Source organism: Melopsittacus undulatus, chromosome 10 (assembly GCF_012275295.1).
Source record: "Melopsittacus undulatus isolate bMelUnd1 chromosome 10, bMelUnd1.mat.Z, whole genome shotgun sequence".
Classification (NCBI taxonomy): domain Eukaryota; kingdom Metazoa; phylum Chordata; class Aves; order Psittaciformes; family Psittaculidae; genus Melopsittacus; species Melopsittacus undulatus.
This window is the reverse complement of record NC_047536.1, coordinates 17,736,349-17,753,668: the sequence shown is the minus strand read 5'-3', so window position 1 is coordinate 17,753,668 and position 17,320 is coordinate 17,736,349. Positions and strand designations below refer to the sequence as shown.

The 17,320-nt window shown below is 57.3% G+C and overlaps 2 protein-coding genes across 2 annotated transcripts; one reads left to right on the top strand and one right to left on the bottom strand.

The window, feature by feature from the left end:
• The first annotated feature begins 525 nt into the window (after window positions 1-525).
• On the top strand, window positions 526-7,807 carry CCDC69 (coiled-coil domain containing 69). Its single transcript, XM_005147191.3, has 9 exons — window positions 526-634; window positions 4,949-5,018; window positions 5,477-5,643; window positions 5,903-5,978; window positions 6,101-6,174; window positions 6,374-6,475; window positions 6,706-6,825; window positions 7,022-7,119; window positions 7,215-7,807. The coding sequence occupies exons 1-9, from the start codon at window positions 587-589 to the stop codon at window positions 7,381-7,383; spliced, it is 924 nt and encodes a 307-aa protein (XP_005147248.2). The 5' UTR covers window positions 526-586; the 3' UTR covers window positions 7,384-7,807.
• LOC101872675 (cationic amino acid transporter 2-like) lies at window positions 7,791-14,245 on the bottom strand. Its single transcript, XM_034066976.1, is given in 15 exon segments — window positions 7,791-7,796; window positions 8,279-8,333; window positions 8,335-8,401; window positions 8,404-8,444; window positions 9,481-9,610; window positions 9,865-9,973; window positions 10,538-10,704; window positions 11,038-11,180; window positions 11,254-11,356; window positions 11,702-11,838; window positions 12,306-12,528; window positions 12,887-13,023; window positions 13,269-13,425; window positions 13,678-13,833; window positions 13,909-14,245. Coding segments are annotated over 15 exon segments (1,968 nt in total).
• Between the last annotated feature and the right edge of the window lie 3,075 nt (window positions 14,246-17,320).

Sequence of the window (17,320 nt, the reverse complement as noted above, 5' to 3'; positions counted from 1 at the left end):
GGACAAGCTGAGACCTCACGGGATGATGGCAAAAGCCAAGATGGATCCTGCCTTTGCCCCTCTCCCGGGTGGCTGGTGTGGGATCACCAAGGAAGCACTATGAGGCTGCCCTGCTCCAGCTGAACCCCAACCCAAGGTCCTGCTCCCCTTTTCCCTTACCCCAGATGGAGCATCCTCAGTGCAGGGCCCCCCACGGACAGACCACCCGCAGGACGGGGGATCCTTCCACCTTGGAACGAAACACCTCGAGGATTGGAGGGCTCGGAGAGCCGGAGCACCCCGCCGGATGCCCGTGGCCAGCCCCGGGGGCGGGCGGGCTGCCTCCGGGGGCGCTGCCCTTGGCTCGGGGGTGCAGAGCACCCTCTCCCGGCGCTGCCTGCGAGCAGCTGCCGAGACTTTCTTATTATTATTAATTATTTATTTATTCCGTCTCTTTCCCCCTGCCTGCCAGCCGGGGCGGCTCCTCCCGTCCCGTCCCGTGCTGTCCCCTCCGTCCCATCCCGTCCCGTCCGTCCCGTCCGGTCCCGTCGGGCAGCGGAATCCGCTCTCCGGAGATGCTGCGCCCCGCGCCCCGCGGCTGAGCCCCATGGGCTGCACCGGCAGCGCCCTGCGCTGCTGCCCCACCGGCGGCCAGGTAGCGGCTGCGAGGCTGGGCTGGGGCTGGGGTCGGGGCTTGCGAGGGGTCGGGGCTTTGCGTGGAGCTGGGTTCGCGTGGGTATGGGGGGTGCGTGGAGCCCCGCTTGCACTGCTGCGGGTGGGAGGTGTGCGGGGCGGGGGGGGGGGGGGGGGGGGCGCGGTTATAACGGGCTGCGGGTATCCCACCGGGTACAGGGGGAGTTGCAGCCACCTGTGCTGCACCCCTCCGGGCTGTACCCCCCACAGCACCCATGCTCAACGGGGTGACAGTGCCTGTTGGAAATGCTGGTCCCATATAGGACAGGGATGAGTTCCCCCATCCTCTGCCACTCTCCCACAGCATCCTCCCTTGACCCAAAAGTTGTCCCCTCTCTCATGCTGGGTCCCCCTTCATGCTGAAGGCAACACTTCTTCAGGGGGACGCTGAGTCCCCAGCAGATATCAGTGCATTGCTCTGCACTGAAGACCTCTTGTGATTTAAGGTCTAGAATTTATCCGCTGCTTATTATTGCTCTTTTTTGATGTGTTCTCACTTTGCCATAAGCCTCGGGAGGCGTTTGTGAAGTTGTGCTGTGTGTAACTGGTGTCAGTGGTGGCTGGAGGGTGGCAGGGGCAGGAGGAAAGCTGGAAAGGCCCCATAGTGCTGGTGTTCCCCCCTACATGGACAGCCCTTCGCAAAGGCAGCTGCAAGAGCTCGGCTGCCTGGGACCATGTGTCTAAAGCACAACCCACTGCTGGGATGTGTGGGGGAGCAGGAGTGGAGCTTGCACAGCCCCGCAGCCAGCAAGTGCCTTTATTTACAGCACTTGCAGCCTTGGCTGCTTCTCCATAACATAGAAGCAAAAAACAAACCCCAAACACTGCTCTCTCTGTCATGGGATCAGACACTTGTGGGCTGGTTTGTGACTGTGACAAGGGGCACTGTGCAGGCAGAAAACAGCAGCCCTGAGGCTGCAGGTGCTGAGAACTGAAAAGAGGAAACTGAAGTCAGTCACTTGCCCGCAGACACCTCCCTTCCTGCCCTCGCCGGCTCCCCAGCTCCTGTGCTGAGCCTTGAGGCACTGCTCACTGCAGTTTGTGCCCCATAAAACAGCCCTGATGCTGTGATTAAGTCACAAGTTAATCGCAAAAGCAGCACTAAAAATCCCCTTTATGGCAACAAGGAGTGAGGGCAGGCATCGAGACACTCAAGCACACGTCCTCACATCCTGGGTACCAAAAGGCAGGTGGGATACTTTCACCCTCCCACTGCTGATGAGTGGACTTGCAGAGGTGGTCCCATGGGGTTGTTTGGGGATGGGGGAGCTGCCAAACCCAGTAAGACCCGGGTGGGCATAAAATCCTAGAATGATTGGGTTGGAAAGGACCCTAAGACCATTCAGTTCCACCCCCTGCCGTGGGCAGCCCGGTTTGCACCATGGATAATGAGCACAGCTAGGAAAGGTCATCATGGGGCTGGGGCTGCAAAGGCTGTGGGGCCCATCCCAGGTTGGAGGTGACCTTGGGGAGCCCATGCTGAGATGGGTCTGGTGGTGGATTTCATACCAGGCACTGCTGCGTGCCCTGGGGGAGGCGGCTTGGCAGCCTCGTCCTTCCCATCACTGGTCTGCAGGGCGATAAGGAGGCACAGGAGAAGATGCCATGGACAAAGCCCAGCCCCAAGCTGCAGGCACTGTCCCTGCAGGTCCCCATCACCACCACTTGCCCTTCAGTCATGCTCCCCGCATGAGAGAGGCCCAGACTCCTTCCCAAAGGATCAGGGCTGAGCTTTGGCCACCTTCCAGTGCTGGGGTGAACTTATTTTGGAGCTATAGGAACTATATGTAGGAGCAGGAGCCAGGGAAAGGTCAGGATGCAGAGCTCAGGGCTGTCAATGGCATGAAGGCTGTGTATGCGATCTGACTGTACAACAAGAGGTGATGGTTATCTCATAACACGACCTCAATAGAGGAAAAACAGCAGCAAAGGCAGGGCCCACAGACCTGAGCCAGCGATGCTGTGACAGCGCTGAGCATCTGCTGCAGGTCCTGGGGAGGTTCTATAGGGTCACAGGCCAAATCCTGGCCCCCTTCTCCAGGGCCACAGAGCAGAACCTGGAGTCCAGGAGCAGGGTTGGGATTTAAATGCTCATTTCCTGCCTCTGTGTGATTTCATTTGTTGTTGCAGGGTTTCGTTGCTTAACACACTTGTAAAACAGGAAAGGAGGAAGAAAAATACAGTGCAAAACCCCACCTCATGCTGAAAGCTGAAGCAGAGCCTGCAGCTGCCTCTGTGTGGGTCCTCCCCGCCACTGGCATCTTTCTGGATGCCTCAGGTGCTGCTTGAAATCCCAGTTAATCCATCCATAAGCAGCTCTGCTCCACACTGTTAGAAATGTTTAGTTCTAAGAATGTGGGCACTTTTTTATAGCTGGAAGTTATTTCTTGGCATGAGCCTCCCCAAAGCCAAAGCCAGAGGTTTCCATGCTGAGACTTTACAGGATAAGCAGCGCTGCTGATGCCCTGCACCTGAGGGATGTTCCAGACTGCTTCTTCCCTGGGCCAAAGCCATTCCAGATGGAGCAACTCCCAACCTGCTCCTTTCATAGTGGATACTGGAATTGGCTTCCAGCCCTCCAAAATGCACGGGTGACACCAGAGATGTGGGTGCCATGTGCTGCTCTGGAGGTGGCAATGGAAGGTGCTGTTGTATTTCAGTTTACAGCCATGTTTTGCTTTTCACCTGGCTTTGGAGCTCTCATCCCAAAGGATAATTGAGTGCTTAGGAGTGAAATTAGCTCAGGACACTACTGCAGTATCTCCTACAGGCCCGAAGGGTGTCTCCATGTCCATCCATGGACAGTCCCCTCGCACAGCCTGTGCTTTCTATCAGTAAAACCTGTGAGGTGTTTGAGGTTGCTGTGATGCTCCCAGGCTTGCAGAGCCACAACTGCCCCATCTACACTCTCCAGACCCCAAAACCCAGCATGGGACACGGGGTACATTAAATAGGAGGGGGGTGCACATTAGCATGAGACGGGTAAGGGAGCAGGATGGAGACCCTGGAGCTCAGCAGATCCCAGGGTGACCCATGTTTGCAGGGCAACTTGTGTCGGGAGTGAGAACAAGCCCTGTGAATCCCGACCGACTGGTGCCTCCTTATCCCACTGCCTGGGCTGTGCTCAACACCGCAGCGCTCACGCCATAGAAGGGAAGATAAAGCTGTGGCTTCCCAGAGGCTCGGAGTCTTCCCGAGCCTCTCTGGCAACTGCACTTCCCCGCGGCTGCAGGAGGGGAGCTGAAGGGGGGGCAGAGGCAGGTCCCTGTTTGCTTTCCCCCGGCTCCCAATCTGGTCTGTATTGATCCAAGCTCCTGCAGGCTGCAGGGCTGGTTTTGCTAGGGACCAGTGTTCTTAGAGGCAGCTTTGTTGGGTGCTGGAGAGCAGCATCATGCCTGCAGGTGCATCCCCTTGTCCACAATGCATCCACACCCCTACCTAGAAGCACGATGCAATGATGGGCATCAGGGGCAGGATGTACCCTGCACTGGGGAGGCTGAGCTGCAAGAGCAGGCGAGATTTGCTTCTACCGTCCAGGAACACATAAAAATTCATCCACGTCTCTTTCCTTCTTCTCCTCCTCCCCTCCAAGTGACTAAATTAAGCCCGTGCAGGGCTGGAAGGCATCCGTCCCACACAGCTGCATTGCTGAAGGCAGCTCCCGGCTCTGGGTTCTATCAGCCCCCGGCAGCAGTGGGAGCATGCGGGAGTGAGTGGGGCCGAGCATCACATTCCTGTGCTCCTGAGGTCACTGCCTGTGCCGCTGCCAGCCCTGCACAGGGCCCGCAGTGCCTCTGGTTTATGGTTTTCATGTCTCACTCCTGGGCCAAAGCCCAGCTGTGTAAAGCATCGGCTTGTGTGGGATGCCAGGGACCAGGCTGACCCTGAGCATCCCAAGGCAGCAGGGTCAGGGCAGGAGGAAGCTGGCAAGGAAGCACCATAGCCACAACCATGGTGAGTGCTGCTTGCTCCTCCCCACCACATGTTTTGCTGCTGGACCCTATTTTGCACCAGCACTATGTCAGGGGGGTTGTGAGCATCCTCTGGGTTTTCCAGCCAGTGGCTGGCTATGCCAGGTTGGAAGCATCCGTGATGAAGGGAAACAGCTCGGAGCTGCCTGCCAGGCACCCATGGATGCTGGGGAGGGCAGGGAGGGACCACTGCTGCTCGAGCACGTGTTTTAGGAGAGCTGAAGCATGCCCAGGGCAGGGTGCCTGCTGCAGGGTGTCCTGTGCCCTGCTTTGTCCCCCCTGCTCCAGCCCTTTCTCTCTCTTAGAGACAGCTAAAAGCCCAGCAGCAGAGGGGACCAGCTTCCCAGGAGCTCACGGCCTTGACGACAGAGCACGGTGAGAAGATGTGTGTCTTCTTCCCCCTGTTGTGCTTTCCTATTGTGATATTAATAAGGCATTAGGATGGACCACAGGGTGGCCAGCCTGCACTGGGGAGGATGGGGATGGTGGCTGCAGCCTCCACATGGCACTTGTGCAAGTGGGCAGAGATGATGGCATCCCAAAGACAATGGCATCCCAAAGATGGTGGCATCCAGAGGTGATTGTATCCAGAGAGGATGGCATCCCAGAGATGAGGCATCCCATCCTCTCAGGCAGCTAGGTTGTCCCCTAATGAGCTGTGTCCTCTCTGAACCTGTCAACAGCATCCCAATTAGTGTTAGTTTGCACCAGTGAGACGGGGGCAGGTATTTGTCCAATGGGAAGAGGACAGGGGCTGAACCCAGGCCAGGACATCCAAGCAGCCCAGTTAGCAGGATGCAGCCAGCACCATTCCAGCCACATTTGCATTGCAGCCAATGCCACCCTCTTGCCTGAGGATGGGAAGGAGAAGGCAGCACTGCCAGAGGAGCGGACAGAGAGTACAAGGCTCCTCCAAGGTCAGGAGGAGGATGAGGAGGAGCGGCTGCAAGATGCCAGATGGGAAGGCACCAAGGGAATCACCCAGGATGGTGACATCCAGGTCAGTCAAACGTGGGTGCTGCTGGGGACAGCGGCTGGGCAGGGAGCATGTGGCTAGCCAGGAGTTTCCAGGTGTCAGTCATGGACCAGGAATGTGTTGGGCTGAGCTCTCCCGTTTTGGGGAGAAGGAAGGGGATAGGAAGGGGTTAGGAGGCCTGGAATGGTGCTGGTCTAGCAATGAAGCACAAGGGGCTGGGAGGGCCACAGCATCCCTCACACCAGGTCATACAGGTGGGGTTTGTCATCTCCCTGCTTCCCAGGTGGAAAAGGGAAAAGACCGGGAGCTGAAGGACCAGTTTGATGCCCTGAGGAGAGAGCACACGGAGACCCTGCAAGGTGTGTGCTGGGACAGCAGGGCTCACCCCAATCCTGTGGGTCCCCCCCAGCTCCATGGCACCTTGGGGCTCCTTGCCCTGGTGTCCCACACCGGTGACACTTGGCTCCTGTTCCCCCTGCAGAGCTCCAGAGAGCACATGAGCAGGAGAAGCTGCTGCTGGCAGAATCCTACCACAGGTCCCAGGCAGCCTTACAGGTACCTGTGGGAAATCCCTGTAGAGGGGGGGGGTTGTGGAGCGCTTGAGGATCATCTGCTGGTTCCGTCATGGTGCCCCAAGCTCCTGGGGACCACGCAGACTCCTCCAGCTCTGGGGCTATGGGGGTGCCACAGCCCAGCTCTGCTTAGGAAGGAATCCCAGCTATCTCCTACCTTGCTTCTTCCCTGGCTGCAATAGGAGACGATCCAGGCACTGAATTCCCAGCTGAAGTCCTTCCAGGACAGGATGAAGCGGGTGGAGGAGTCACTTATGAGCACAGACTACAAGAAGCACATTGAGGTGCAGAGAGGGGACCTGCCTCTGGGGTGCTTCTTGGATGGACCCTGAGATGCTGGGGGGGCAGGGGGCAGCTCAAGTGGGGAGCAAAGCCCCATCCCTGGGAGATGCGTGGGCTGTTGGGGTCTCTTGAACACAGGGAATGGGTGAAACACGGAGTCATGTGTGTGGGATGAGCCACGGCAGATACCCCAGTGCCCTCCCTACAGCTGCCCATGCCCTGTGCCCTGTAGGAACACGGGAGCCCCAGCCCCTTCTGGGAGCAGGAGCTGGAGAGCCTGCACTTTGTCATTGAGATGAAGAATGAGCACATCCATGGGCTGGACAAGAAGCTGCTGAACCTGGAGACTGTGGTGGGTTGAAAGGAATGCAGGGGGGTCACAAGTGGGCTTTGCTCTTTCCATCTTCTCTCACCATCTGAATCCCATCCAGAAGGTGCAGCTAAAGAGGAGGCGGATGCAGCCTGGTTGCTCTCTTTGAGCAGGGAGGGGATGCAGGTGCAATGCCATCACTTTCTGCCTCCCTCCTCATCCTCATGCCCACTTCCAGGCAGAGAAGAACCTTCTGCTGGAGGAGAAGGTGAAGACCCTGCAGCAGGAGAATGAGGACCTGCAAGTTCGCACCCAGAATCACTTGGTCATGGCGAGGTAAGTGCTGGTTCCATGCACCAAGTTGACACTGGGGACACATCAGGAATGTATCAGAGCCCACGGTGCCATTCCCAGATGCTGTTTCCCCACAGGCAGCTCTCAGAGGAGCTCCTGGCTGCTCGTGGAGCCCTGGAGAAGGAGGCCCAGCTACGGGAGCAGGCGCACCGCGAGAAGGAGGAGCTGCTGTACCGCGTGCTCAATGGAGGGGACGGCTCCCCATTCCCCATCGCTGCCGGCGACGTGCCCCTCATCGCCACGTAGTGCAGTGCCGGGGGTGTCAGCGCTTCCCTCTGGGTACCAGAGCCCAGGCCTGCTCTCACAAGTGCCCCATTGCCGGGGCAGGCCCCTGGGCTGGCCCCATCCAACCAAGGGCAATGGAGCATTGCACAGGACACTTGCGCCTGCCTTTCCCCAGCCCATGGGGGGCACCATGGCAACCCCACTGCGCCATCCCTGCACCCCCTGCCTCTGGTGGGATGCTTTCTAGGGATAAAAGGGGTCAGCCAGGACACACAGATTGGGCTGGATCAAACCCAGTGCTTGGCTATGAGCAGGACCAGCATCAGTGCTGCTTGGGGGCATGAGGAGGAAGATGAGGTAGTCACTGGGATGGGGATGAGCACAGGGAAGCTGAGGAGAGCAATGGGATATGGAGATGGTAAGGTACCTCACTCCTGGGGAAGGAGGTGGCCAAGCCCAGCTCTGAGCCCCAGAATGGGTGCAGCTGGGTACATCTGCCACCTCCAGAACTGCCCCTGCTATAGACCATGCTAGCCTGGCCCTCCCACCCATACCCTCCTCACCTCCTCCATCTCCAGCAAACAGCTCCCAGGAATCACTCCTGCATCCCAGGCCTTCCCCCACTCACTGCCACACAGACACCAAGCCCTCCTGTCCCCACTACACATCAGCAGCACCACCCCACCAGTGCCACCCTTTCCCCCAAAGCTGGGCAGAGGCTGCATGCCCAGAGGTGCACGTCTGGGGAGCAGAGCATCCTCCCAAGGAAGAGCAGGCTTCGGCAGGTCACATCCCTCCTGCTCCAAGCCAGCACATCCCCATTGGGAAGATGCTGCCAGCAGGGCTGGATGCACATAAGCACTTTCCAGAGGGTGCATGAGCACCATGGGATGGTCAGTGCTCCGGGGGCTGTCACTGGCCTGTCCCCCCGCCAGGGCTGCTGAGCCCTGGTGTGTTTGTGTGTGTGGACGTGCACCAGGCCGTGCCGCTGGCTGTTACAATTACAAGTCTGTAAGAAGAAGCAGCCTCAGAATCCCATGTTGGTGGGTTTGGGAATGGTGCAGGAGTATCTCACAGCAGGGCTAAGGGGAACACGGGGAGGGGCAGGAACAGGCACCACAAAGCCACAAGGAAGCCCTACTCTTGGTCCCCCTTTTCCTGCTGCTTCCCTCATTTCATTCATTTCAATGGGCTCCTGCACAGAGCAGACCCTAACCCTCCCATTCTTGCCAAGCTAGCAGGGCCACAGCAACTGCTGCTTCTGTCCTTTGTGCTGATCCATACCAGGAAAACAGCAGCTGAATGAGGCAGCCGGGATGTGGGGTCTGGCTCTTACCCTAACCATCAACAGTAGGAAATGGGGGTGCCTGCTGTGTCAGAGCCATGTCCCCTCCAGGGCACCCACTGCCCCAGGCACCCCCACGGCTCTTGGAATGGATGGCTCCATCTTTGCACAGCATCCTCAGGGATGCATGGGGATGCAGCAGGCACTGTAGCATCAAAGCAGAGGAAGTGGAGCAGCAAACCCTGCCTAGCTGGGATTGAAAGGGGCAGGATCTCTTGGCAAAGGGAGATGAGGCTGGTGGGGTCTGGCACCCTCCCCTGGGCACCTGGTACCGTATCCCAGTGCCCCCAAGGCAGATGCTGCGTGGGACCTGGAGGAATGTGCCTGGCTTTGGGAAAGGGGAGCCCTGGGAACTGAGGAGGAGGAATAAATGAGGCCAGAAAGGGACTTGCCCACCATAAGGAGGTACAAAGCTGACCCAGGCAGTGCCTTAGCATTCATGGAGAGACAGGCGGATCAGGGCAGCACTTAGAAGCCTCCTGCTCTGCTGTGAGCAGCTGAGGGACCAGAGTGTGCAAGGGGCAGAGGGTAATTGGGAGCCTGCAGAGAAGTTCCAAAGGCACAGACAGTCAACCCACAACACCAACAGCAGCAAAGCCTTGTTTGCTTTATCCTCTGCAAACCTCCTTCGGTTCAGCAGGGGGCTCGCCATGAGGATTCAGGTTGTTCAGGGATGCTCACCAAACTCTGCAGGATGCAGCCTTGAGCCCAAGGGACCTCTCTTCCCCCTGGGACCAGCTCTCCCCTCTTATTGCCCCGGAGCAGATGGGCACCGCACAGTCCCGCAGGGCTCCAAAGCCACTTCCCTGGCCGTGCTTCCCGTTGCCTCCCAGGGAGTTGCCCCTTCAGGCTGGTGGCTCTCAGCGCTGTGCCGGATCCCATAGCCAAAGTAAATAAGGAAGCCTGGGAATGGGCAGAACAGGGTGGGGAGCCTCTCTCTTCCCTCCTCTCCCAAGCACAGTGTAATCACCCCTTCCCTTTGGGCCCCATATCAAAGGACAGAGTGTTCCCACCACCCTTTGATATCAGAGTTCAGCATCTCCTCCATCTGCCCTCCACCACTCTGCAGACAGCATTAGTGCCACTGGCTCTCAAACCAAGGCTTCACCAAAAGAGGTTGCTACCAGCTCTGTGTTGTGAAGGGCATCCAGGCTTACCAATGGCCATCCAGAGCAGGTACCGCAGCCAGGCACCCACACTGAGCTGGGCCATCAGGATGCTGTTGATGGTGATGCTGAGAAGCGGCAGGAAGGGTAGGCAGGGAACCTGCAGGGACCAAGCACAAGGGAAGGGGGTCATGACTTCACCCAGATGGACCAGACAGAGGTTTCACAGTCAAGTTCAGCTCTTTGCAGCTTTAGGTAGTCACCAAGAGGTGAGAGGAAGGTGTGAGGCTCAGAGATGTGAGCTGGGACCACAGCCTGTGCTGGAGAGGGATGCTCTGGAGGGTTTGGTTGGTGGGACAGGAGGTACTGCAGGGTTTGAGGGGGGAGGCAGCAAAACACTGGCAAAACTAACCCAGGGTGTCAAGATCAGGTAATCATTTACTGAGGAGCAGCTCTGATTTGTTCAACAGGCTCAGCTGGGGCTGCAGGAGGTGCCACTTTGGCCTGTGGAACACGGTAGGGAAGAACCAGGCATGGTCCCTATGCAAATTCCCAAGACCAATACAGCCCATTGTGGATGCGGTGAGGGTCTGCCTGACCTAAAGCAGAGAGACCACCCATATGCAATGTAACCCTTTCCCCGGGGGGCTGTGCACTTCCCTGCTCTCCGTCCCGCAGGTCCCTCTCCCTGGGCACAGTCCCCAGGGCCGGGCTGTGTGCTCACCATGAAGGATGCTCTCTCCCAGCTCTGAGGCTGTCTCCGGATGAGCAGAGCTGCCACCAGGATCCCCAGGAGAGGCAGAGCCAGGGCAGGGATGCACCAGGCACCCCCGGCACAGAGGCACTGCAGCCCCGCGGTGCTCACCCAGCTCACAGCACACACCAGGGTGGCTGCAGAGGGACCACAGCAGTGTGAGGACAGCGCTTTCCCGTGCTGATCCCATCCCTCACCCGTGCTGCCGTGGTGGGACGGACAAAGAACAACCAGGGGACGGGGCTGGAGGGTTTGCCATGGTGGGTTTAGCTTTTCCCTCCAGCAGGGAGCAGGTTTCCAAAGGTCCCATTGGGGCAGCAGTTGTGCTGCAGTCAGGAGAGGGCAGGAGGGAGCCAGGCAGATCCTGCTGCGGGATGGTTTACAGGGAGCAGCCCGTGCTACAGCAGCAATGCCCTGTGGTTATCCCATGCTGGCTCCCCATAAATGCCATCCATCGCTCCTGGGCGTACCTATGGCTGTCAGAGCCCAGGCCACTGCAGAGGAGGAGCGTGGGGTGGGATGTGGGGGTGGATGAACAAGATGGTTTCACCAGAGCTGCACAGCCAGGCCCTTCCCTGCAGGAGTGTCCTTAGTGCTGGACCCAGGCCAATACCTGAGGAGCAATGTTGGATGTCCCGGGTATAGCCAACATCAGAGGCTGGGTAAGCCCTGTCCCCAGCACTCACCTGAGCAGCAGCACACAGCCAGCCACCAGCAAGTAAGCCAGCAGTGTGCCGATGGACATCATGTCAACCAGGGCTTTCAGGTCAAAGAGGAGGGCCAGGAGAGCTGCAGGGATCAGAAGCCCTTTTCAGGCTCCCAGCAGAGCTGTCAGCGCTGCTGCTGTGCCCATCTCAGCTGTGCTCTCTGCCCCACCATGTACCCCAACACCCACTGCAACTCAAGCCCCTTGATAATGCTTTGGTCACCAGTGCAGAGCATCCTGCCACCTCCTGCATGGTAACTCAAGAGAAGCTGAACCCAAGGTGAAATATCCTCACCCACAGCGAGACCTCTGTGCACAGAGATATTGCTACAACAGCTACCAGCAGGCTACTGGGGTCTGTGCTGTCTTGCTGGAAGAGAACATCTACCAGGCCCTGCTCATGGTTAAGGGGTAACACAATCACTCACCTGCCACTGCTCCAGGCACCAGCGTAGCCGCCACTGGGCACTGACGGTGACTCACTTTGGCCAGAGGTTTGAAGAGGAGCCCATCTCAAGCCATTGCATACAGGATCCGTGGCATGGGGAACATGGAGCCCAGGAGGCTGCAGAGAAGGGGGGAGAAAAGAGCAGGAATCCAGGAGATGCCATCCTGCCTTTTGCTCCTTGTGTGGAAAGGGAGCTCCTGTTCATCTGGACGGTCCACCACCTTCTCAAGAACATGCTGACAAATCTATCACGTCCCTCCCCATCAGATGAGGAACAGTATCAGGGAAGTGATGTCTGCAGGTCATGGGCAGCCCTGTGCACACCAAGACACCCCAGCCTGCTCCTGCAGCCACGGTGCCACCAAACACCTAACTACTTCCTCTGGGGCTAAAAGCATCATGGCAAGGGGTGTATTGCTGGTGAGGATGGGACCAGGGTGGAACCAGGATGGGAGCAACGGGGCTTGTGAGGAAGGGCTGAGGGATTTTGGCCAAGCAGGGCAGTGGGAAGGGACTGGAAATAGCTTCTGGATGTGTTAGAGCTCCAGTGAACCTTGCCCTGAGGCACAGAGGACTGCCCTCACCTGGTTGTCAGGGCACACAGTGACCCCACAGCCACAGCGTGCTTTGCACTGCTCCAGCCAATGTATTCAAACACCATTGAGAGCGGGCTCATGGTGTCCAGGAGGTAGTAGGGCGTCATCAGGGTGAGGGCAGCAGACACCCCGAAGTACGCCAGGAAGCAGATGAGGAGGGAGAGGATGATGCCCACAGGGATGGATCTCTGCGGGTTCCTCACTTCTTCCCCTGGGGGAGGACAAGCTCAGCTTTAAAAACAGATGCTCATTCAATGTGCATGGCATGCTAAGAGCCAGCTCAGGCTGGAGAGCATATCCTGTATTCCCCCAGGAGAGAAGGGACACAGAGGCCTTCTCCCAAGGACATAGAGCTCCTGGGCTCCAGGATTACGGGGACATGCTTTGGGATTAGCCCAGTCATGCCACAATGACTCTTATAGATCCTCCTTTGAACACAGAGGACAGGAAAGAGCAACAGGGCCAGGAATGTGCCATTCCCAGCCCTACATTAGCTTCTGCAGGGAGAATCACTGCCATGGACCCCAGCCTGCAGGGCAGGGGCCCACCAGCACCTCTCCCCATCTCACCCATGGTAGCAATGCAGTCAAACCCAACAAAGGCATAGAAACAGGTAGAGGCTCCAGCCAGGGTTCCACTGAAGCCATAGGGTATGAAGCCTCCCACTCCAAAGGCACTGGTGATGTTGTCAGCCACAGACTGGTTCCTGGGAGGAGGAAGAGGCAGGCAGTGCAGAGAGGTCAGTGTAACGGGGGGACCAGGCAGAACAGTCCATCCAACCTGCCCACCCCTCCAGCATCAGCCCAGCAGGGTATTGGTTCTCTGACTCATTACCAACAGGGCGATGAAAAATGGAAGAGAAGTGGGATTTTCTGGGATAAAGCATTAGGGGGATGAACCATCCATCCCCATCACCCTCTGTAGGCAGCACAGAGAGAGCAGATCTCATACCCAGCTGCCCGTGGCAGGTCATCCTTCCTGAGCTTCCAGTTGCTCAGGTCGCCTTTGATGAAGCCACTCAGTGTGACAAAGAGCAGGATGAGCACCTTGAGAGCTGTGAAGACTTTGTTGACTGTGGTGGACTCCTTCACTCCAAAGGAAAGAAGCCCTGGGGAAAAAAGCAAACCTGTCTGAGCATCCTGTATGAAACCAAGCCCAGGGTAGACACTACTGGAGAGGGTGGAAAGAGGGGGACAGTGACAGAGTAGGGAGGAGCTGCAGATTTCCACAGATCCCCCTTGTGTTCCCCATTCTTTGCTCAGGGAAATAGCAAAGCCTCAGAGGGATCAGCACCATCCTGAAGGTGGGGTGAGGAGCTCATCCTGCATGACAGAGGATGGCACAGGGAGCTGCACCCTACCTACCAGCAGCACCACCAGGCCAGCAGCAAAGGCATCCGGGTGCTCTGCCAGCCCCACAGAGCTCATGGCTGCGTGAGCACCCAAAAACCTCCCCATCTTCCTGCCGAGGAGCTGGTCAAGGGTAGCACTCCAGGCCCAGGCGATGCTGGCGGTACCTGGGGAGAGGTGATGGTTCCATGGGGTCTGGGAATGACACCCAGCAAAGGCAGGGGATCAAAGGGGGCTCATACCAATGACATAGGACAGCAGCAGGTTCCAGCCAGCGATGAATGCCCCCAGCTCACCCACTGTCACATAGCTGTACAGATAGGCAGAGGCAGCCAGGGGCACAGGGGCCCCGAACTCAGCGTAGCACAGTCCTGCCAGAGCGGACACCACGGCTGCGATCAGGAAGGAGAGGACAATGCTGGGGCCGGAGCTGGTTTTAGCCATCTTCCCTGCCAGGACGTAGACACCGACCCCCAGAGTGCTGCCTATTCCCAAGGCAACAAGGTCCACAGTGGAGAGGCAGCGGCGAAGGCTGGAGTGCTCCGAGGCAGCCGGGATCTGCTTCCTGTGGGAAAGCATCCTCAGAGCAGAGAGCAGCCAGCCCCAGCACAGCACCTGTGGGGCAGGAGAGCAGCAGGCGTGAGGAGGATGCTGCCCCGGGTGTAAGATTCAAACCATGAACATCTTCCTTGTGGCTCCCACCATTCACACAGTGATTTCCAGGCTCCTTGGATGCTGCCCGTTTTCTGTCTCTGCCAGAAAATGAGCCCATTTTGAAGCAAGACTGGGCTAAAGTGGCTGTGTTACTCTCTTATCCCAGTAAGAAGTGGATAAATGCATGATTCGGGTTTGCTGGGCTCTGATTTGTGCTACAGTGCAACGGGACAAGAACACCTCCCTGACCCCTGCCCGTTCAACAAGTGCTATTGCTCCAGCAGCATCCCTAAGCAGGGACACTGGCAGCATTGTCTCAGTTTTGACACTGATGCTATTTGAAATGCAGAAACAGGGCCAGAGAAAGAGGGGTGGAAGATGAGCTGCTCCTGGAACAGCTGCTGCCCCTGATGTGCACCAGGAAAGATCCATCTGCTCAGCTGAAGATGCCCCCACAGCACCAGTAACTGTGTCAATGGCACAGCTCAGACAGGGACTGGTCTCCCTGGGCCATCAGCCTGCACAGCAAGACCTGACGGAGATGTCAGCCCAACAGAAACCCAGTTGTGCAGTATTAGTGCATCAGACAAGTGATGTGTTGGTACAGCATGCCTTGGATCTGCGTGTCTCCCCCCATCCTTCGCCAGGAGCTCCCAGCACTGCAGGAAGGGGGCTGCACGCCTCTGCATCCACACGGTGCTGCCGGGACCTCCAGTTACCCTGCAACAAAGCAAAGCCCACGCTGCAAATCCTGTCATCTGCTACCTACAGGGCCAGGGACCCTCTGGAAACCAGCACATCCCAGCAGCACCGAAGTGCAGCGCAGTCTGTGCTGTGAGCCTGGGAAGGGACATGGACCTCCCTGGGGCAGTATCCAGCACCCTGACCCATAGGATGGGATGCTGTAAGCCCTTGAAGCACAGGGAATCCCAACCTCCAGGACAACTGCTGTGTCTTCAGGAGCTGAAGAGCTGCTGCCCAGTGACAGGCCAACTGAGGCTGCCTTCCCACCCCTGTAGCACCCACTCCCCACCACCAGTCCCACCCAGGGCATCTCACCCTGATGATTTCCCTTTGTTCTGCAAAGAAACTACTTACTCCAGCCATCCTTAAGGCAAACAGCTCCAGCTGCGAGGTGATGGTGAGTACCAGGCAGCCCCAGCCACACTCTCCTCTTAAATCCCTTATGGGAGAGCCCTGCCCCTCCCCTCGCTGACCACCACTCCGGGCTGCACAATGGGGAATCTATGCAGAAATATGTTTCCCACAAAGCTTTCCAAAGCATCCACACGAGCCTGCAATGCTAATGGACTCAGGGGCATCACTGAGGGGTTTAACTGATACAGCAAAGCTGCCTCTACAGGTGAAAGAGGGAACCACCTCTCTCTGCCCCCACTTGCCCATCTCAATCTGTGGAGCAAGTTTTGGAAGCAATCCAGGCAGAGAGGAGCAGAAATAGGGTGAGGATGTAGTGGTGCATGCACCTACAGCTATGACTGTAACCAGGCTTAGAGGAACATAGGAGATGAGTAGTTCCATGAACTGACTACAGCAAAGCAGAGGAGCACAGACCCTGCACCTCCCCACTCTTTGGGCACTAACACCCCAGATTCTGCTCACCCCCCATCACAGCCCCACTGCAGCATTAGATAAAGAAGACCTCAATCACCCAAATGCAGCTCACAGCAAAGCAGGCAACATCATCACCCATCAATGATGCACCCAGCCTTGTCCTAGGAACAGGACCACAGCTCTTAATCCAAGCATCTGCTCCATCTAAACACCTAAATTCTACAGCTCCTGTCTTAGGAAGAGAATTGATTGCAATGAAAGCAGCAAAACCTAGATGCTTCTCCATAGACAGCAAAAACACTCATAACACAGGGTCTCCTCCTTAGGATGCAGCATGCAGGGACTGAACAGTAAAACGCAAGCAAAGATTGTGGTGGGTCCAGGGCTCGGCTTAAATAGAGGCGCAGAGCTGATTGGGTAGGGACTTCAGGTGAGGCTGATCAGGGCCAACAAGGCATATAAGGGCCCTCAGACCCCCAGCACAGCCTTTCTATGGCAATGCTCCTAGCAGTGGGAGGATACATGGAATGTGATGGTGTGGTCTGGCTGACCTTCAGTGTCCTAGAAGAAGAGAACTGAAGTTGGAAGGCTGAAGGAGAGGCTGGAAGCTGGTGTTTTGGGGTAGGAGCAAACTTGGATTTTATTGTCTATAGTGTTGAGGCTGAGTATTTGGGAACAAATCCCTCTTAGGTTGTGATGTAGTTCAGCACAGCCTCTAGCCTTCAGCTTGCAATGAGCGGGAGTAGAGGAAGAGGATATTGGCTGTGCAGGATCAGGGCAAAGCTGGCTCTAGAGCACCTAAAGTATGGTGGATGCTTTAACTGAGAGGTTGCCCTATCTTGGCTGTATGTAGCAGCTCTATATCCCCAGTGCATTCAGTGAGCTGCTGTGTTAGCACCTCTGGGGCAGGATGCTCAGGACACCCTGACACAGCAAGGGCACCAGGAGGAGAGTAGGGCTGTTGTCTTGCATTACAGTGCAGGCTGAACAAAGCTGTGCTTGTCACCCACGCTGTCTCATGTGAAAGAGGTCTCCAGACACCAACGCTAGCCCAAGGGAATAACAGGACACGGAGGAGCAGTGGTGTAAGCTGGCACTGAGCATGTCACATCCAACATGGGGTCCCTGCTGCCCAGGACAGGCAGGGCTGAGCAGCTTGGCTGCCTCACAGCCCCAGAGAGATGCTCTAGTCAGAGGGTATCAGCAGGGTTTGGATGCCTAAAATACGTCAGCAACCTTCAAATTCCCAAGGGTGTCCTTGGTTTTATCTGTTCCTGATGGCACCAGCCAGGGCACAGACACCGCTGCCCTTGGCTCCAGGGTCAGCCCCACTGTTTCTTCCAGCCCTGCTGCAGCTTCTGTGCTGGCTGGAGCAAAGGGTGGTGATAAAGAAGGAATCGGCTTCACCTGGGTGAGGCAGGGATGGAA